The sequence below is a fragment of the Haemaphysalis longicornis genome, unplaced genomic scaffold (assembly GCF_048455015.1).
Source record: "Haemaphysalis longicornis isolate Haplotype H1 unplaced genomic scaffold, Haemaphysalis longicornis Haplotype H1 scaffold_2, whole genome shotgun sequence".
Taxonomy (NCBI): Eukaryota; Metazoa; Arthropoda; class Arachnida; order Ixodida; family Ixodidae; genus Haemaphysalis; species Haemaphysalis longicornis.
Genome location: NW_027526295.1, coordinates 238018502 through 238041082, shown reverse-complemented (window position 1 = coordinate 238041082; position 22581 = coordinate 238018502). Strand labels below are relative to the sequence as shown.

The window sequence follows — 22581 nt, the reverse complement described above, 5'->3', positions numbered from 1 at the left end:
AATGATTTCTCATTCAGAAGTCATACAATGTACTCATGTACCCTTTAATTTTTTTATTATTTTTCTCTTTTGGTGTGGAGATGTCGGCGATACCGAGCAAACACACAGGACAGCGGAGGATGAAAGTATACGCCGACAGCAAAGATAGTGCTGCGTGGAAAGAGAAGAACGAGGCCACGGTGTAAGTGTAAAAAGGAAAGCTAAGGAGGATAATTAAGGGTATGATCGATGGGGGGCACGAAACAGTTAATAAACGGGTCGAGCTGCAGAGACGTTTCAAACGGCTGCTCTGGCCCACGCAACATGAATCATTGCTGCTGCGACGCAAGCGGCGGAGAAAGGATCCAGTCGTTCGGCACCGGCTGCCGCGTTATGGTCCAAAGTTCGAGGAAGCCTTAGAGGATGACGAGTTCCGATCCAGAAGCGGCGTACTTGTCCTTGTGGTCATTGTATAGCTGTATTAGCGCCTCGGTGTACTGCCGATGCACCAGGTCCACCTCCTCTTTTCTGGGGCACTCGACCTTCGGAACCTCCAGAGGCTTCCCCACTGAGCGAGAAAAGGAGGATATGCAACGCTGTATAAGTGAGCCAATTTCGGGCCGGACATAGTCTGCTACAGAACACGTGTGCTTCATGAATATTTCAAGTACAGTTTCGGCACGGAAGTATATTGCGCTTGCGCGAAGAAGACTTGGAATCCCCGTGATCGGTGTCAAGACTTGAGGAATTGGCATCTCATCAGGACATGTCACAGTGTGCAGGTTCTCTTGTATAACGCGGAGTAACAACCGAACTTCTGTTGTGGTAAGACGCGCTTTTATACTCACTCTTCCTTCTCTGAAATGGTCTCTGTAAATTTTCAGTACTAAATTATGCATATTGCAATAGCACTCGTATCCCGGTTTGAACTTGACGCCTGGCGCTTTGACGTCAGGCAAAAGCAAATAACTGTTAGGCAAGGAAGACGCGGCAGATGTGCTACGGGGGAAGAGGAAGATTGTCCAGCGCTGAGGTAGGAAGTAGCGCATCCACCTCTCGGTTCGCCTTATATATAAAGCATGATCAGTCCTCAGTCGTAACCAACATTACAATATTGTCATGAGACGTCTCATTGTTCGCAGTCTTCCCTCTGGAATTACTCGTTTATTCGCTGCGTGCGCATACGCCAGAAATGCAGAGGTGTTAGAGTGTAGCTATTCTTTCAGTCCTAGAGCCAGGTAAACTTCCCACCGCCATCTAGTCCTCCCATCCTATAGCGCCCCTGAGTTGTGTCGGGAAACTGATGGAAAAGATGGTGCTGTATTGCATGGGCTGGGATTTGACTAACCGAGATATATACCCGGCCCAGATGTCTGGCTTCCGGAAGTGTCGCAGCAGTCTCGACAACGTCAAGGCCCTTGCGAATAGTAATAAACACGCAACATGTCGACGGAACATTACTGTTGCCGTGCTCCTTGACATAAAGTCAGTGTACGACTGCGTGGGGGGCGCCTGAAGCCATCCGCTCGGCGCTGAAGTCTTCAGACATCAGGGGTCGCATGTATGCATGGCTATCGGAATACCTCTCCAATAGGTGTGTGTACATGTCTACGGACAGCGCGCGGTGGCCCATCGCTACACAATGTGGCTCAGGGTGTTTCCCAGGGTGGGATGCTGAGCCTTACACTCTTCAACGTCGCCATAATAGGCCTCGATATATGCGTGCCACAGTCGGTAGAAATCTCTCTGAATGCCGACATTTGCATATGAAGTTGTGGCCGCAATAGGCGAGGGTTACGGTCGATACTAAAACGGGCAGCCGACTCCAGTGCGACATTCCTGGCAAGAAAAGGCTTAGAAATCTCGGGAACAAATGTGCTGCGATTGCCTTTAAGAAGCTTGACCTTACGCACTGCAGCCTCACGGCCTCACTGTTGGAGAGACCCCGATTTCATACGTCCCAACCGAGAAGTTCTTGGGGGGCAAGAATAGAATCACTTGACCGCTTCATGTTCGCCACATCACGGACAAGATTACATTATTCGCTCGCATATTCCGCATGCTCTCAACCAACACCGACGGTTGTACAGTGAACTCTCTTCTCCGGCTGCGTTGGTCTGATGCGCTACGGCACCCTTGCTTTGGTCCCTCTATCAAAAGGAACTGTCAAAGAACTGGAGAACATGCAAGCTCAAATCCTGCGAGTTTCCAATGGCGTTCCAAAGACAACCTCAACCACTGGAACACTGACAGAATGCAGGCGGCTCTCACCACTCGCTCTAGGCACGCAGTAATTGCTTCGTCGCATCTGCGGATTGTGGCAAGACAGCGCAGCCATCTCTTAGCGAAAAGCTGGACCAAAGAAGCGCGCTACTTGCCACCGCAGCTCTATCAACAGGGTTCTCCTCTTAAGCACCCACCTGCATGTTCCTGCCCATACCGATCACGACCACGGTACCCGGTATTACAAGAAAGGCGCTTGTTCCGGCTCCCGCCCTGAAGTTCTTCGCTCTGGACTATATTTCACGCAGATACAAAGACCACGATCATCGGTACACTGATCGATCCGTGTCATCCACATAATACACTATCAGGGTGTGCATACCATCATCAGTTCCATGCTCAGCCACACAACGTCAACTACGGTTATAGAACTTGCAGCTTTGCAGGTGACTTTCGCTCACATCATAAAGCAGCCCACATGAGGGTGCGCTATCTTCACAGACTCCAGGGCTCAATAACTCCAGACTCAATGTCTACCGTCATTACCAAAAAAAAACGATTGTGTTCGACATACGTGCCCTAAATCACCAAGCTCTACAAGCGCACCATCACATAGCAGTCCAGTGGATTCATGCCCATTGTGAGATAACTGACAATGTGAAAGCGGACATTGCTGCATCTATCTATCTCGCATGACCATCGAGCACTGGAAATATCCAAACCATTCTCCAGGACAGATGCTCTTGTTCTTGCACCTAGCGTAGCATGGAGCATCCAGCGTTCAACCTGGGCTGACGTATCACACCCTTACTATTGATCCACACTGCAAATTCAAGATGCCACCAGGACTCTCCAAGCGGGAAAAAAAGCAATTTTTCATGAAATGCGGCTGAATGACGCATACACGTGCAATAATCTATTAAAGTTGAAACGTACTGCGTCGCCACTCTGCCCACATTGCGATTTGCAAAAAAAAACCTGCTGCACATGCTATGTGAATGTGCTCTATTTAAAGGGCTGGTGAAGAGCTTTTCAAAAAAATTTTGTTGGGGGCATTACTTTATAGTTGTCTTGACGCTGAATTCGAAAAACATGTTTATTTTATGTGTAAATACACCCAAACCATCTTTTTTCGTCAAAATAAACGACGCCTGCCCGGCGGCGCGGTCAGAGCGCTGGCTGCCTTTCAGGATTGGCCGGCTGCAGATGACGTCACATTCGGAAGTGCCGGCGCTGCCGTGACCGCTCGGCCTGAAGATCTCATCGATCTCATTCTGTTCCCGTTCAGATACGGGCCAGAAGGACCTCTGGTGAATGGAGGGTTCACACAATCTTTCCTTAGAATATGAGAGCCTGAGGGAAGTATAAGCGCAACAAGTTCGCTCGCGGCGAGCTTGAGAAAGAGGTTCTCCCCCGACGACTCATGGCCGACTTATGCTTCTCGGGTGCAGGGAAGTCGTGCAGATATTGGTTCGCCGCTTTTACCACCAGCGCTAGTCACAACTCCTGGCACATTTTTTCGACACACCATCATCCCCTTCTTCGCATCTGCTACTTTGTTTTTGCATTCGGGCAGGCGGTACAACAAGCTGTGTGCAGCGGCCTGCGATGCGTACAAGCAGCAGCTAGCGAGCGGCCGGTCGCTGCGTCGCGCGGTGGTGCTGGTGCCGGGTCGCTGCGCGGCCGGTCAGCGGAACGTCTCAGTGCTGCACAAACGCAGTTTTAGAATAGGAGAACCGAACTGTTGTGGTCACCCGAAAGGTAGCGGAACCAAAACGCAGCACACTTGTCGCCGACGAACTTTAGAAAAACACCTTCCCGAACAGCTCCAGCCAGATTCGGTTGCACGGATCGCCTCGGAGGTTGGGAACTTTATGCTTAGCACCGAGACCGATATTTGGTCACTGCTACCTCTACAATCGCGAATGACTATCCTTAAAACAGTTTTTCACCGCACTATCATCCCATTTCTCGCGTGCGAACCTTATTTTCACGTTGATAGTCATTCTAGCCATCGGTGCTATGTTCATTCTTGCGCGCAGGTAACGCCATCCGTCGGCCTCTCGCCGCATCTCGTTCTCGGGCAGGTTGCTGCCGACGACGCGCTGCGCGACCGGTCGGCGCTCCGCATCGCGATACAAATTCGATCACCTCTTTCAAAATCACCTTGGATGACAATCCCTAGCACAATTTTTCACCACACTATTCATCCACTCTCTCGCACGTTCACTTGCTTTTGGCGACAGCCTTGATTCTGGCCGGCAGCGAAGAGCGGTCGCTGCCGCGGCATGCGTGGTGCGTGCGAGCCGTTTCGTGCGCCGTACGGGAATGCACGACCGGCGAGTGTGCGGAGCGCTTCCGAGCGCAGAAAACGCTTCATGCTTTCAGCTTGCTTGATTTCTCCTTAAAATCTAGCTACTCAGCTCAGTTTCCGTCACAGCCAACAACGTCGATCGGCAAAACGAGCAAGAAGTTCGCGAAGCCCTGAGCGCTGCGGTCCCACGAATTTTTTAATCCCCTTATAATAATGGGTCGGGAACTAGGGGTACCTGCATATTTGTTCGAGCCAGTCTCTTCGCGTATGAAGCACAGAGCACCCGACGACACGGCCGGCCCTGCGACTACTCGTGAAGGCAATGTAGAAGCCACGGGCGCTCGGGTAGGAAATCTCTGGTATCTAGGAGTCGCTTTAGGGAAGCACACAGTAGCATTACGGCTGAAAATCGACGCGGTAGCAACTCTACACAATTGAGATTAATAAAGGGCACATTGCACGTCTGCTCAATTCGGAACTTCGCTGAGAAAACGGGGACACAGCGAAGCAGCGGCGCACGCCGCTGGCCGTTTTCCGAATATGACGCTACTTCCGGTCGCTGCCTCTCGGTTTCTCGCTCTTCCGGCGGCACAGCCGCGAGCGGTGGGCGGGGCGTCGGGTCAACTTTATCGACGAATATCTCAGTCCCCAAGCGAGATATGATGAAAATTTTCTTACAGTCATAAACTATCCAACATACTAATTGTAAAAAACAAACATTTACCCACTTTCAAAACCACTTCACCAGCCCTTTAATGCGAAAGAGTGTTTCTCGCCGCGTCTGTCTTTGGGACTGCCGCTTTTTAAGCGCATTCAACTGAAAGACGGGCTAGGTCCGTGGGCATGCCATAAACGTGCTTTACGGGCTACAAAAGCTCTGATCGCGTACCTGCAACGCAAAGGACTGCACCAGTCTTTGTAAATAACTGAGCGCATTCGTGCTCATCTTCAAAATCATCCACACCATCGCTATCACTGTCACCGCATTCATCTGCCGTAGCAAGCTAGGCATTTTAACCCCGCTAACATCGCCTGACTTCATTAAAGATCGTTCCCTCTTTATCTCTTTCTTCTTCCTCATTTTGAAGCGAAGCTTTCTTTTTTTACCAGGGTTCTGGCCTGGTTCACCGCTGGGTATTATCTTAAGCCAGATAAGGCTGGCCTTCGCATTGTGCGCCCGCGGTTTAAATGCGGGGCACGGCCCATCAACCCGTTTAATTTACGTTGTGCATCTCACAAGAACTGTCTGGCTTGTAGCTTTCTCGGAATAAAATATCGCTGCTCCCGCACAATGCACACAAGTAGCAAGGGATGACATGAGACGAACGAGGGCTGATTCGATTTAATTCAAAATAGGGTTTGTGCTGCAATGTCGTACTCACATTGCGTAGGGCCCCACAGCGGGCCGTATTAGTGGAGTACATAGGCTCAGACCGTTTGCTCGAATTAGTCATTCGTCTACACCATGCATGGCGTTCCAGCTCACTGCTGTCAAGCTGTGTGCGACATTGTTGTGATTCGTCAGGAGAGGAATAAGATGACTTTATACAGAGCTTACTCACCGACCGTGACGATGCGCTTACGGTGAGGCACCAACCCCCAGTTGTACTGGAAGAATCCCCGGCCCCAGAACAACGGTAGAGTGTACCCAAACAAACGCCTGATGAGGGCCAGTATGCGTCCCAGCCATGAGTCGCTGGAGACTTCTGCTTGGTCTAAGATGTCGATTTCGCCGAATGTGAAGACGGGCACGAGAGGAGTCCTGCATGCACGGCGACCATGCTGTCTGTTGCGGCTTGTACTTGTCACCATTCTTGGGCCGTCCGTTCAAAGCGACACGGCAGTGAACTTGCACCAAGCCTAATTTTAGCTGCATTTAGCCGTTTAACCCGTATAATTCACTATTTCACCGTTTATCCCAAGTCTTTTATCTTTAAAAAGCGGCATCAGAAAGAAAACACCAAGTCCCTTTAGCGGTACCCGTGCCAACTACCGTAGAGACGCCACAGTGGCTTGCAATGTGTTTTCATCCTATCTGAGTATTCCAACTTTTATTTTCGCACGTATGCTTACTGTCGACTTGTATAGTGAAGCTGTATATAGCTGCCCTCGGGAGGTTCTCGACATACGTCTGTGTAAGTGACGCATCGACACAAAAAAATTTTGCCCCAGGCTTCTGAGGATTGCACTAGTTCAGTCTAGTTAAAGGGACCCTGCAACACTTTTTTCAACTTTTCTTAAAATCTTAAGTTCTCGCAGAATGTAGACACCCAACACACCCAGTACTTAGATTAGGTGATCGCAAAGTACCTCAGCCAAAAATTACTGCTCTATGCCCATCAGGTAACCTGTAAACTCGCTCAAAAGATTTTTCTGTCTTTCCAGGTCTTGACGTCTTCGACGGGTCGAAATACGCCATTAAGGCAATGTAGCGGCTGTTGGCCGGTTTCCCTTCAGTTGCAGCAGTGAAGGCTTTTCGACAGCAACCTTAAAAAAAGTTACAAAGACAAAGCAGAAATGGAAGGCGTATCTGGTGCGACGAGCAAATCAGGCAGTGCCTCTCCGTACTGGCGATAACTATAGCTTTCTCAATGGTTCCAGACGCGAAGGAAAGAGTGAACACTCTTATCGAAAGTGTTGCAGGGTCCCTTTATTATAGGCAGCTTGGGAAAACCTTATACTGAAATTGGTCGCTTAGGCGACTCCATCATAGCTTACTTGTCATAATTAGTTAGTTCACACTGAAGTTGTAAACGTCAAATTATTGCCGTCTGCCGTCAGCGCATGGTCGTCTACGGAGAGAGAATTGTTACAGAAAGCAGCTGTACCTCTTGTTTTATTAAAACTATCCCAAAGATGTTTATATCCCAATTAGCTGTGGAGACGACTCTAACATTGCGCTAGTTGCATTAACTTTTAATCATTACGTAACTTTTTACAGTGGAGATGGAAATGTGGAATTCCCGTCTGTGGTCAATAAATGGGCGTCTACGGGAGGGAAACGGACCGCCCCATTTTGGGCCGCTAGCATAAAACTATAGTCCTCCCAAGTTTCATACAGTCATTAACTACGAAGTACGCTCAATTTCAAATTCCAAAGACGCATGTTTTGTTTCGAGCGTATAATATAGATTCATCTATTGACCTAATAAACACGAGAGCTTCGCTGCTTGTCCCTCTTCAAAGAATGTAAGCGCCGATGAGGGCCTGATGAATGATTCGAGGTACGATTGAACTTAAAACGGGTATTTACGCCGGGACATTACGCTCGCTATGCGTAACGGCCCATAGGGGACCATAAGCTCACACCGACGGGTTCTCCTCTTTGCGTGGCACCCGAATACCACAATCTTTGGCTGGCTGAAGGAAATATGTTCAAAGCACAATTCCTGACCTGATAGTCTCGTCCTCAGGAGGCATGCGTAATGTGACCAGTGCTCTCACATGTGTGTGCACACATCTCTGCGCATCCCTCCTGAAATGTTCCGCATATACGGATTAATGGGAATATGAAGTACTTAACTAGCGTGACACAAAGCCGTCACAAAAAGAGTAACATTTTTGAAAAACACTTCAAAATAATAATAGTGCATACCTGTCGAAATATTTGGCATCATTTTTACGTCTGTAAGATTACTAGAACCGTCAAATTACTGTCCGTGTGAATTACGTATATGCGGAGTATACTAAAAACATACGGAGCGGGATTTTGCCAATTATTGAAGATAAAACATGAAAACTGTGCCAAACGTTCTTTTTCTGCAAACTCATATGATTCCCTGTTTGTGAAATTAATGTTTACGTTAGTTGCGCTCGGGGGTGTCATACTCCGTTATGAACTTCGTATTCCCCTAATTTCGTATATACGGAACGTTTCAGTAAGCCAGATGTCGCAGTCACCTACGCACCCATGCTTCATAGCGACGCGAATGAAGCCCTTGCGCCTGGTCAGGAACAGCGTGTAGCGTCGGGGGCGGGCTAGAGCCATTTCGGAGGCTCCACCCACCACGATCACTGCCGCTTTGCCGGGCGTTTTGCTGCTGAGGATGTAGTCCAGGCTTTCCCTCGATGAGCTGCACACGCCTGCGACGAAGTGTCAATGAGCGGTGAATAAATTATGGCACTTTATTTTCATCCTAGACGCAATGCAATAGACGCCTGTGCAAAATTCATGATAAGGAATATGGTTACAAAGTAGAGTAAAAATATGCACATGATCATAGCCACCAGTTGCGGCAATTTAAGTGTTAGCGATATCTGTCACGCCGCCTTGGCGATCTATCTGGATTTTCTCCAAAATCTCTGTTGTTCCATGTCTAACCTTGCGTCACTAGCCCGCTGCGAGACCGTTGTGTTGGTACACGTTAGTTGTGTTGTCCAATAGTGTTCTGTCACCAACTACCTGGTGCCTTTGCTAATATTTGCGAATCCTTGGACAACGGTTACAAAACCCGAAATTCCGGCACTCCGGTGCGTCGGAAAGCGGGCACGCTTTTCGGAAGACACGATGTTAAGTTATCCGTAAAATGACAGCGATTGTGGTTAGGGGCTTTATTTATTACTTCGCGATCTGTGAACATCTAGTAAATGCACTGCAATGTGGATATCGCGCACAAAAACCATATCAGAACCCGTGGTGACCTGATGATCGATACGCTCGGTTTGGCGACTTAGTTGGGCGCTGCGCTCCGCTGCCATTGTACGACCAAGGCGTTTTCGTTTCTGCAATCTTTGTAATTTACACTACCACACGGCAGAGGTGAGTACACTGCTTAGCTGTTCGAGCGTAGGCGCCCGAGGAACTACTTGTGATTTTAGAGCAAAAGCCCTGTTACTCCAAGTGGGATATCAGAAGACGCATCGTCCGTCATTTGCTCGTACTGTAAATCCGACCTGGATAGCCAGCAAAGGTAGAACCAGCGCGTCGTGTGGTTGCGCGGACTGGTAGCGTTTAATTGCTCATTCGTTTCAAGGGAAGGGGTGCGGAAAGGTGGTTATGGGGAAAGAGTACGGGCGCGTGTGACCAGAAAATGCTGCACCCGAGTTTACTGGGCGTTCTCGCCTCGACCGGAGAGTGTGCTGAACAGCATCTGCGTTTGTCTTGCGGTGCAATTCTGTGCTCCTTCACGGCGCTTTCTGGGTGCGAAAACCGAGCTATACCTCGACAAACTTGGTTTTACCCGTTCAGCCACGGCAAAACTTTTTTTGACGAATGCTTCTCAGAACACATACTCAACGTATTGGTACAGCTTTTGGGCACCTTTCGACATATTTTCACCAGAGACTAACGCCATTCCGTTACTTTACTTGAGGATTCACTTCAAAATTACGCTACTCGGTACTTTTCTCAAGACACGTAGCACGCGATTAACAAATCATGTAAGCGTTATCCCTCTTTCGCAGTTGTAAAGTCAACTTTAAATTCGTCTGGCGTTCACCTGCATGCGTGTATCTGTGGCAGCTGCTCCAATATGGTAAAATGAGTCCCCTTTTTACGAATGACAATTACTTTTCAGCCGTGTGTATGGGGCCTCTACATCTACCACTATAAAATGCAAAGAGGCGACCTATGTGTAGTGCCTTATCTCCGTCATTTTATCGCTCTTATATTTCACGTTACTCCAAAACTTTGAGTGTCAACCAACTTATGAAGGTGGCAGCACTGGTAGATTACCGGCAAGCGGGTACCGGCGGACGTCACCATGTTGCCTGGCAAGAGAACGTACCACACGCGAGAAACAAGTCCCGGCGGAAGGGCAGGTAGAACTGGAACTCCAGCGAAACCACGTGCGTCCGAATTCCGGGAAAGAGTTCCTTGAAGTTAGTCGCGTCGGTAACGAAGTTGCAAGTTGCCCCCACAGCCATGAGGGCATGCGGGTGGTAGCCGAAGAGGTAGTTTTGGTCCGCAGGGAGGTCGCACGTCTTCACCAGCTGGACGGGGAAGTAGTCCCGGAGGTAGCTGCGCTAAGTGCACATTGACTGAGACTTACGGCATAAAGTGTAGGAGGCCGTGAGTATTATGTATATTGCACCATACATAGAGGGTGGTCACATCCAGAGAGGGCTTTACTATATACATGTGCAGTTTTAAAGGATTGCGTAGCCTTCAAGCCTTTGTGCGCCCCGACTACCAGGCCACATCTGTCATTTACGTGCATACATGCATACATACATACATACATACATACATACATACATACATACATACATACATGCATGCATGCATGCATACATACATACATACATACATACATACATACATACATACATACATACATACATACATACATACATACATACATACATACATACATACATACATACATACATACATGCATGCATACATACATACATACATACATACATACATACATACATACATACATACATACATACATACATACATACAACCCGCCGCGGTGGCTCAGTGGCTAAGGCGTTGCGCTGCTGAGCACAAGGTCGCGGGTTCGATTCCCCGCCGCGGCGGCCGCTTTTCTGATGGAGGCGAACGTTAAAGATCCCCAGGTGGTCAAAATTAATCCGGAGCCCTCCACTACGGCGCGCCTCATCGCCTGCGTTGCGTCGGCGTGTTAAACCCTACAATCAATCAATCACATACATACATACATACATACATACATACATACATACATACATACATACATACATACATACATACATACATACATACATACATACATACAGCAGAACAGAAAGATACGGGACTCGGGACTCGGTAAGAACACATATCAAGGTTGCAGTCGTCATTGCCAGTGTTATTCGGCTGTTTCCGAAATATTTAATAGTGCCGAATGACGTGTGTTTGTCATGTTTCTTTGATACAGTGATAAATAAGCTAAAATATAAGTCGAGAAAAAATCCGCCGTTTTTTCCGGGAGCGGGAGTCGAGCCCACATCTCCGCATAACGCGTGCGGTGCACTAGCCATTATGCTTTCCGGCAGCGGCTTGTCTTTCGACTTAACAGCGGGGTTTATATTTGCAAGTGCTCTGAGGACGGTCAACTAGCGCCGCCCCTCGACCACCGCGGGAGACGTAGAGCGTCTTTTTTCCAAGCGGCCGCCACGTAAGACGTGGTCGGAGGTCGGGGTTAGCAATTGGCATATCCGAACTGCTGGAGCCAGAGCCCTCGAAATGCATGTAGCAGAACAGAAAGATACGGGACGAGGGACCCGGTAAGGACACATATCAAGGTTGCAGTCGTCATTGCCAGTGCTATTCGGCTGTTTCGGAAATATTTAATAGTGCCGAATGACGTCTGTTTGTCATGTTTCTTTGATACAGTGATAAATAAGCGAAAATATAAGTCGAGAAAAAATTGAGTCCCTCATCCGGTATATTTCTGTTCTGCTACCTGCATTTCGAGGGCTCTGGCTCCAGCAGTTTGGATATGCCAATTGCTAACCTCGACCTCCGACCAAGTCGTACGTGGCGGCCGCTGGGAAAAAAGACGTTCTACGTCTCCCGCGGTGGTCGAGGGGCGGCGCTAGTTCACCGTCCTCAGAGCACTTGCAAATATAGACCCCCGCTGTTAAGTCGAAAGACAAGCCGCTGCGGGATAGCATAAAGGCTAGTGCACCGCGCGCGTTATGCAGAGATGTGGGTTCGACTCCCGCTCCCGGAAAAAACGGCGGATTTTTTCTCGACTTATATTGCTAGTGCACCGCACGCGTTATGCGGAGATGTGGGTTCGACTCCCGCTCCCGGAAAAAACGGCGGATTTTTTTACGACTTATATTTTCGCTTATTTATCACTGTATCAAAGAAACATGACAAACACACGTCATTCGACACTATTAAATATTTCGGAAACAGCCGAATAGCACTGGCAATGACGACTGCAACCTTGATATACATACATACATACATACATACATACACAAGAGAAGAAAAACTTCGAACAAGGTAAAAGCACGATTGTGGCCTACGTTTCAGCAAAGAGAACTTGCTTTCCTCAGGGCCAAGCAAGTTCTCTTTGCTGAAACGTAGGCCACAATCGTGCTTTTACCTTGTTCGATGTTTTTCTTCTCTTGTGTTCTCTACCATCTTCAAAGTTCTACTACTCCCTACATACATACATACATACATACATACATACATACATACATACATACATACATACATACATACATACATACATACATACATACATACATACATACATACATACATACATACATACATACATACATACATACATACATACATACACACATACATACATACATACATACATACATACGTTGATGTGTGATTTGCCAGAGAAGCGCATTTCGAGAAAGATCAGAAACCGATCAGAAACCGAAGATCAGACTCCGAAGGCTGCGAAGTAGATGAGAAACCGAGAGTCAACAAGCAGCCTTCTGTTTAGTGCTGTCGATATCTCAGTTGTAAGAGAAACCCCTTTATAGGATATATCATTTTAGATTATTTTACGAAAAAGAAACTCGACAGCCCATCTAATTCTCACGCAATTTTAATCGTTACGTAATTCTCATTCCGTTCATCCTGTTTATGTAGACGTCGTGCATATTGACAGCATCCTACAACTGAGCACTTACTTCCAGGCGCCCCAGGAACGAACCCGCTTGATCCAGCGGCCTCCACGGGCACAGGTCTTCCTGTCCCAGTACACCCAGGCCGCGTAGGCCAGGGGCAGCGGGTAGAAGCGCGTGAACAGAAGAATGCAAAATATAAAGAAGTGGTCAATGCCGCAACACCAGAAACATATAGCGAAGGCCTGTGCCGCCAGTGTCTCGAGGCGTCGGCGCAAAGGGAGCCTCAGTGGAGTCCACTTCACACCCAAGAACCCCATGATTGCTTTGGCTCCAGCTCTGCACGCAGAAATGTTGACGTGCGCTTGTTTCATGCTTCAAATCTCGCTTAAGGGGGCCTACAGTCATAAAATCTCACGTTAGAGGACCAATGGCAGCCTAAATAATATTCACCCCCTCGTTTATTCGGGTCAGTTTTTTATTTGAACGAAGTCTTCCCCGACGCCACGGCGAGAACACCCTCGTAACATCAATGCTTTAATTAATAGGGCGCACCTACGCCGCATGGCGTTACCCGCGCACGGTGTCCGGGGCGTCTGGCGGTGGCGACATCGACTTGCGTTGATGGTTAAGAGACGCGGGTATATCTAGCTAGAGCTTGTTGCCGCCCGCCAGAACTGAACTCCTGGAGAAGCAGAAAGCACTATATACATAAAAAAATAACTCATAATATAGGCGACAATTGTGCTATAAATTCTCATCCGTGCCACTAGCGGCCCTGGAATATCGACCGCGATGATAAGCATAAACCTGTCTATGTTGGGCCACCTGACAGCGTGGGTGGGTTTATCCCTTCTAAAGAGCAGTGCCGAGGCTGGCTCATTAAGGCAGGTTCAATCCGAGCCTCTTCTCTACACTGGGACAAAAAATCCCGGAAACTTTGAAGTGGGGTTTGTCGGGTAATGCGAAGGATACACCACTAGGCTGCACACCGAACCCCTTCAAAGTTGGCTTCGCTACTATGCGTAGATTCACTACTGGCAAGACGTGGCTCATTTAAGCATCACTGAATGCAAATGTGAAGGAACTAGGGCTTTTTCATTATGTAGCATTCGAAATGCGGCGAATGTGTAACACACCAAGCTTTACAGGTGGACAAGTTTCCTCATTGAAACCATATAGAAATCCTTGCACATCTAAAAGGAGAGAAGCTACTGGCTCATGCGGATGCTAAAGAAGGAGCCCTTTTTGTATCGTGATAAAAGATAATGGGACAATGCATTTGAAATAATGAACTTTTCGACCTGCAGAAGAGTGCAGTAATTGGAACTTGTGTGATAGCGTGAATTTGTTGCTCGCTGGACACTCGTATGCAACCTCGAAAGGCCTGCGGTTCTCAAGACACCTCTTCTGGAGACCTGCTGAGCGGTTTGTTTAAACAAAACCAACAAATCAGACCTTTGATTTTTTCCCTTTTTTTGCTCCTTCGATGCTTAGCCTTTTACGTCGCTACTAGTTGGAAGTCTGCTGCCTATGCTTCACTGATATGCAAGGAGAGCTAGTACGTGTACGCATTGCCATCTATCCTTAGATTTCTTTGCTATTATTTTATTTCGTTCAATTACGGTGAAGCTCGTATAGTAACAACTTTTTACCATCTGCACGTGGGCATCGTAATTCTGCGTGTAGGTGTTCCTGCTTTGCCTAGTTAAAAAACAAGGAAATGAGGCCGGGTGCATCTTATTTTAAGGCACCAACTGAACGCGTGCAATGTAATTTTCATGCTCTATCGCAATTGCTTGGTTTGCATATCGACTGCGTGGATTTGTAGCTTCTCTGGCCACGGAATTCTCGAAACCAAACGCTTTATGCAACAGAAATATGAAGTACTCAAAATGCTATTGGGTGTGTTGGTTGGACTTGGACATAACACAAAAACAGCGCAGCTGAAAGTACTACAGAAGTAGGGCGTGGCGCACAAGAGCCCCGTTAAAATTGTGATGACGAAAACTTATTAAGCGGAGCGGAAAGTGTTATTGCCGCACGTAGGTTCGAGAGCTCGCTGAAGCTTCGCGCGAAAGATCGTCTGCTTCAGTGTGCAGTTTCTGAAAATGGCGCAAATGCTTGGTATTTTTTCCAGTCTTTCTTTTTTACTGTCATTCCCATGAGATCCACCAAAATAAAATCTTACTTACAGTTAAGTTTTATTCCCCTCTCCCCTTTTATAACTGAAAGCCTGAGCATAGACAGAAGATGGTCATTCGCAAAAATCTCAATCAAACTTCCCAACAGTCGGATGAAGGAGACGACTGCTTTATCCTAATTTCGTTCAACGCTGAAATTTTAATTCCTGGTACGTGATGATGGGAAATCCAAGTCGTATAAATTTTTCTTAATTCCTCATTTATGCTTTGGCTGTACATTTTATTCCCGTGCACAAGATGAACGGAAGCCAAGTCTAAATAAAAGCAGCACGTGCAAACGTTTTACACTGGCGACACCAAAAACGCCTTTAGGGTAAAATGTGCGGTCATTGCCACACGCACAGAAGTTTTCGCGTGTGGCGAAAACTTCTGTGCGTGTGGCAATGCCCCCCCCCTTCCCCCCCCCCCTTTTGGATGGCTTTTTTCGTGGCTAATAGCAGCTTGCTGTAACATTTCGCTCGTTGAACGTGGCTCCTCATTGCTATTATAGGAAAACAGTCTGCTGCAAACTTTTCTCTGCTTATGGGCGTTTCGCACTGCTATGACAGCAAAAAAGAGTGATCTGACTCTACACTGTCCTTTTTGCAACCGCCCTCTCAAATGAAACTCGAGGCTGACATGACTTAGCCGTTCCTCACGTCGTTTTGTTTCGGGTTTTACGCGTGAATAACATGGCATATCTCTGGTATTACTCGGACAATACGTGTATAAGAAGCACACTTATTGTTGGATCCTCTAGCCCACACACACAACCATACTTTTAAAGCATGCACATAAAGAAACCACTCATCACCAACATCAGTTTAACATTGCTAGCATTCCATTTACGGTTTCTTTTTTTTTCATTCGGTTAGTAGCAATTCATGTTTTGAGGAACGGCCGACCCAGCGGTTTATATGTGCCCAGACCAGTTCTACAATTCCGTTTACTGTAGCGGCGAGAACTCACATGAACCGCCGAACGCAGCTGCAATGCCCGTCGGAGATTAATGCCGGAGTGACGGCCTCGTTTTCCCGGCTGCTCGCTGATGTTCACCTGTACGAGAGTTACGGGGTTAATGTTGATTACCTCTTGAATCGGCAGCGTCTGCTATAGTGCAGTAGATGTCGCGATGGCTGTTCCCTGCATGTGGCTGCTGAAGCGGAAAAGCGTGAACGGAGAGCGGGAAAGAGAAGATAGGCATTTACGTGGCAGGGCCAGTGAACAGATACGCCGCCAATTTTTAATCTGATGTTAACTTTCAGATTTTTTTAGTTGTTCGCACTTTGGTGAATTCTTGAATACCCTTAGTTTTTTTTTTTTTAACTTTTTTAGCCTTTTTGCTTCAGTGAAATAGCGGCTCCCTCGCGATTGACTGCGACAAAACGCGTAGCGGTGCGGAGTGTGGGTATGTATGTTGTGGTCGTTTCCTCACAAAATAAAGTTTAAGAGTCAGCGTACTGTGCGTCTCGCCATACGTTTTGCCACTTGTTTTTCAGAAACGCATGACCGTTTGAAGTGGAAAGTATGCAGTTTTAAACAACCCGTTATTGGCAGCAATGACGCCGCGATAGCCGACCACCTACAAAAAATGGGAGTGATGAGTATGTGGTTCTGAAGGATAGTGGAAACTCGTTTAATGTAGATACCGGTAATTCGAAATTATCTTCAAATTTTTGTAACGTATAAATTATAAGGCACAGAAGTAACCTCTATCTTACTACCTTTATATACGTATCAAGTAAGGGTTACTTAGTTATAGGTTACTTTGCAGAGCTTTCAGCATGTATACCTTTATATAGGTGACATTTACTGCTGTCCAAGGCAACACACCTGGAAGGTGACATGTTGCGTTCCACGCGCGCTTTCGCCGGTGCCGCTGTGGGGAGCCCCCAATGACGCCCTACTGGCTCGGTAAACCGACAGTGCGTCAGCGGAAGACTATGTGCGACCGCGGTCTCCCTTGCGCAGTCTGAACTCGGAAAGCCTTGGGTGTATTTTGTTTGTGCCGCTGCCGGCCACACGGCTGTGGCCAAAATAGAAGTTACTCTTATAATTCCTAAAATTGCGGTGTCGTAAAGCCTGAAAATTTTTCCTTATTACGTACGCATTACATGACCTGTGTTACGAATCGGCCAGCGCCGCAGTACTTCCCCGCATCACTCCTCTGCTGTGCGGCGAAGCCACTCGTGCGCCTCTCTGCCGTCAGGCGCCACCATGTCAGTGACAAGTTGCGACAAGCCGCGTCAGACGCTTTGCTCTCGGCGCATTTCAAAACTTCGGCGGCTGGAGGCGAGGCTCGTCTCCACGCTCTTCAAGGACACAGAGGCCCCGTCGATCGCAACGGAGTCCTCTTCGCTCCCCTCTCTCGGACTCAACGTGCGCGGAGGCTACCAACGGCTTACGAACTCTGGAAAGAGCGTTGTGTGTGTCTGTGACGTTCGTGGCGTGTTGCAGCTTGTTGCGTTTTGACCATTACCGCTTTTGGGTATAAATAGACCCCCACAAGCGTTGTAAACCATTCCTGTTTGAGCAGTGAATCGATGTTGTCGCTCTGCTCGAGTCCTGTATTGTAACCTCGCCCGTCGGGGCATTGTTCTTTGGCTTCGGCTCACCTCTCGCAATGAAGTAAACAGTTACGTTGGCCTATCAGCTCTGGACTTCTTCCCGGCTGCGGCTCGGCCCGCCCGGTCGCAACACCTGTTAGATAGTCGTTACCTAGTCTGTCACTCGAAAATATTCGCGAATATTGGCAACTCTTATGTCTTATGAATAGGCATGACTAAATTTGATGTTTGCATCAGCTTTGTGTCGTTTAAGAAAGGAGCATAGAACCTGCATTAGTTGTTTAAGTAAATTGTGGGCATGAGTTTAAGCTGTAGTTAAACAACATTAAGATTTAGCCAAACCAAGCTTTAGTGAAAACCACTTGGTAGCTTAATTCAAAAGGACGCCAAGGCTGTGATAACATAGCCTTAAGCCGAAGATCCTTGTGTGACAACTTAGGCCATGATTACTGAAAAAGTAGTGCAATACATGAACTTATATTTGCACATTTAACACGAGCACATTTCCAGAAGTTTGGCATCAGCAGCTGAAAACATTCACATTTTTCATTTTGAAACACCTGAGGGTTATTCCCAAAAAAGCAAAGCTGCGAACCACCCTAATCTTGTTATTGTACTTTAATTAGTATTAGACTTTTCCTATCTTACTTTACATTTCAAGGTAGAATTCGGTTTACTCATATAACCTTATTAAACCTGTTTAATAAATGTTGCAGGAACATCTTCCCAAACATGGCCAAATACACAGATTCTTTTCGTCAATATTGGCACAGATGTATGCAAAGTATTTCAAAGTTTCGAATTGTTAGGATACTTCCACTGAACAATTTTAGACGAATTAAAATTTGAGATAAATTTATGGCATGGTTTTCATATGTGTACTTCATATGTCCAGCGTTATTGTCATTGTTCCGAACAAAAAAAAAGCAGACGGTCGGAAACAAGAAAAAATATTTATTACAACATAACTTTTCATACAAAGCAGTGTTTATGGCTATTTTCACTGCATTCTCCGCGTCACCCATAGTCTGTAATGTTACACACGAAATTCATTCGTCTTTACGACTGCACCTTTACACTTCGCTCTTAGGTTCGTCTTTGCAATTCCACCTTAGTTGTAGATTCCCACGCCGAGTTATCTTTTTTATGCAGCACTCACAAATCTTTGGGCAGAGTGCAATCTGTCTCTTGGAAAAACTTTCTACGGGATCTATAATGTCTTGCACGAAAATAGGCACTTGGAAAAATGCAGAAAGGTACGCTTGGCATTCTAAGTAGTACACAAGCACAAAATCACAGCATGCTGAATATTTCCCGAGGTCATCTGAATAACTTGCTCCCTGCTGCCGTAGATAGAGGTATATATGTGAGGGGCCGTAAACATGGATTTCTCTAGCTTGCAAAGCCATCTACAGAAAATTTCAGAAAAATAACAAAATCCAGTCCAACCATGAGCCCCGCACACCAAAAGACAGGCATGTGGAATACAAAAAATATATTGCACGGAAATGAAGACTGAGACCAAAGAATGAAATGAAAGGCCGCACCAGAGATAGAGTGATTTATGGCCTTTCAAATAATTTCACATCACCTCAGTAACCATTACATAGAGTAATTTGGCCGCATTGTTCAGAACAAGCGAAGCCACTGTAGTCGTACCGGCCAACCCTCCAGAATTTTAATCGTGTCGTGTTCCACTTTATCTCGCGCAATTTTTCTGCATGCTTACCCAGAAAATGCGGAAAATTTGGTCTACGAGATAAACTGGGGTGCCGCACATACATTTGCAAAAAAAGAAAACAAAAACATTTCCGCGCTTTCATGTGGAATCACTAGTACACACTACAGAGCAAACGTCGCACTAAACCCAGGGAAACGTGCTTTTACGATGCTGACGCCATCTGCGTCACGTTTTTGGCCGTCCCACCCCCCCCCCCCCCCCCCCTTTCGAAATGCCAATTTTATTTTGAACACAGCTTCCATTTGGAAGCCAAAAAGTTTTTCATTTCAGTAAAGTGTTTCGTTCGGTGTTTTCTTTCTCGGCTATTAGTAGAAAGGAATCGCCAACTTACTTTTTTTATCCAGATGTGTTGTGGCAGTGGATTTATCTAGAACTTGCACCGATCTTCAAGTATAATTTTCAGGAGGTCAAAAACACTGTGGGTTCGTCTAATGGCCCGAATGGCTATTTAGATTGAAATGCAATAGGGTTGACAGCTGGGCCAGTTGGTATACATTCAAAATTACTGAACACCGCTAACTTAATGAGGCTAAGAGAAGACAACATGAGCATTCACTAACAACAGGAGCTTTATGAAATAGCTCCTTTTCGTAATATTTTGCGTTGGCCCTGCAAAACTGCCCATGTAATAGACTAGCTATACAGGCGAGCCCGCTTATAACGAACACAACGGGAAACCAAAATCACTTCGTTATATCCGCTTTTCGCTATATCTAGACAGAAAATCTATGTATACCAATGGTAACGGAAAGCGAAGATTTGTTCGTTATAGACGCTATTTCGTTAAAACCGGGTTCGCTATAAGTGGGCTATACTGTAGTTGCTGAAAAGCTAGAAAGCTCCATGCTGAGGATATCATTATGTAAATTCATAACGTACACGCCGTTACAAACTGATAGAAAGAGTCGCTTAACATGAGGCAAAATAAGGTACGAAGTATAAGACACCATAACACTTGATGAAAGTCCTCGCATTTTTACAAGTAATCCATACTTTTGTCTGCGCAGGCCTTGTTGCCATGTGCACACAGAATATTAGAATGGATGTGTTTTAGTTATTGCGTTTTCATACCGTTGTTTCGACTGAAATAAGACTTGTGTCATACGCAGCGGAGTGCTGGTTGTCAGCTCAATGAACACTGTCTGCAAAAAAAAACAGTATAGTGCTGATAAATCATAGCATAGGTAGCCAGATGCTAGCGCACTTTTCGAACAACCAGGCGCCGATGATGCAGCACCCATTTTTACACCTATCTCTGGGTAGCTTGGCCAGCTCAACCTGTGACCAAATCCGTCACAATTTCTATATCAAAAACAACAATCAAGCAGCCTGCATGCTGGCTCATCATGCCACCATTCCCGAAAGTTGCTATACTGCTTTACACTAGGACCACGTGCTACAGCCTTTGGCCCTACAATACCCCGTGAATAAATAAACGACTGATTTGTGGAAATCAGAACAACGAACTTATTTACCATGGTGAAAATGGTCCACTGTATCGAAGTGTCTAACACCAAATGTAGCATCTCAAGGGAAAAAATGACAAACATAAAGAGGCTTACTGTGAGAGGAGACAGTTTAGAAATTTTAGGCAGCATTTAGTGGACTACTTTCAGCGCACGGCTTGTGTTTAACCAGATATATTCCTACAAGACACTAGACACAATTCCAAAAACATGCAGCGAGAAAAATCAGCATTCCATGATGGCTGAAACACAACGACATTGCCACAGAATAGCGCGATAATATAAGACCTTAACAGAAAAAAAAACATTCAATAATTCAAACTCGTCGAGTGCGCCCGATGCGCGTATACAGCCAACAGCGTAAACAAAATGCTCAACGCATGACGAAGGCGCACAAACTTACGCTCTACCAATAACAGCGCAAAAAGCAGGTCATGAGCACCGTTATCTGTTACAATGTACCGGCTTCCCGATCATCCGCTCTAATCTGACGCAAAAAAAAGCAAGTGCGTGATTTCATACAATTGCCGTCGCGGGAAAACAGAAAACATACAGAAAACATTCATACGACGGATCCTGGCGCAAATTTTTTCGTATTTTACACCGCTTCGCTGCCTCATCCCGACCTTCATTCTTAACCCCCGTTTTGATGCTGCTTGATGTGCAAAGGTCCGCTGGCTGGCCGGACCACTTGTTAAACAGAGGCTAGCAAGCAGGCGTGAGCGGGAGTTAACCTGCGATGGCCGCACGCGGCAGCAGTACGCCAACGCACCAACCTCGAGAAGTTGAAGTTTAGGTGGCAGGCGGACCGTGAATTTGAAGCTCCCGTCGAGCCGTTGACGAACGCGAAAACACATACGACGGAACCCAACGACGATGACCAAACATCCGCTTGCCCCGCCCGCTCGGTCGAAGTTTCTTCTCTTCACGACGTTCTCTCTGTATATCTCTGCTCTCTTTTTATGAATGTCTTTCAAAGTCGCGTTGTCACTCCGATCCTTTCTTCACGCGCGTCCGCCGCAAGGGTGGAGGCACGTACCCGTTCGCACCGCCATTTTGGGTCACTCGCTGGCCGCCGCAGCAAATCGAAGCAAAACGTTCGCCGCAACAGAGTTTACTCGCTAAGTTTGAATCATCTTACCTATTTCGCGTTACAGGGTCTTGTGGGAAACGAAAACAACTGTTTTGAGCACGTCGACCCATTAGCGACGGCACGGGACCGTTCAAAGGGTGTCTCCACCATGTACGGCAATGCTGTTTTTTGGATCTCCACCTTGTGCTATTGTTCATTTCTCGTGGCCTTGGCAGTTTCACACTCACTTTCCCCCTCTCAATTTGCTCGATCACTTCGGCCTTATCTAGCGCGCGCAAGGTGCGGGGCTGGCGGTCTATAAATAGCGCCAGACGCGTCGTTTGGCTGGCGGACTAGCGGGAAAACATGGAGGAGAGGTGGCACAGCATAGGCGTTGTTTTTTATTTAAACTTGGAATTTCAGCTGAAGGTTCGGAAATCATGCCAGAACACGCTAATATAGTAGTTTAAATGAGTTTTTGGCCCACCTGTCGCGCGAGACCGCCTACTAGGCCGGCATTTA

General features: G+C 46.8%; 1 protein-coding gene across 1 annotated transcript; it reads right to left on the bottom strand.

Annotated features, from left to right (window-relative positions):
- Positions 1-50: 50 nt before the first annotated feature.
- On the bottom strand, positions 51-16302 carry LOC144167704 (2-acylglycerol O-acyltransferase 2-like). The gene is made up of 6 exons (XM_077696889.1): positions 16183-16302; positions 13097-13369; positions 10243-10475; positions 8425-8599; positions 6079-6278; positions 51-547 (listed from the first exon to the last, which is right to left on the bottom strand). The coding sequence occupies exons 2-6, from the start codon at positions 13348-13350 to the stop codon at positions 396-398; spliced, it is 1014 nt and encodes a 337-aa protein (XP_077553015.1). The 5' UTR covers positions 13351-13369; positions 16183-16302; the 3' UTR covers positions 51-395.
- Between the last annotated feature and the right edge of the window lie 6279 nt (positions 16303-22581).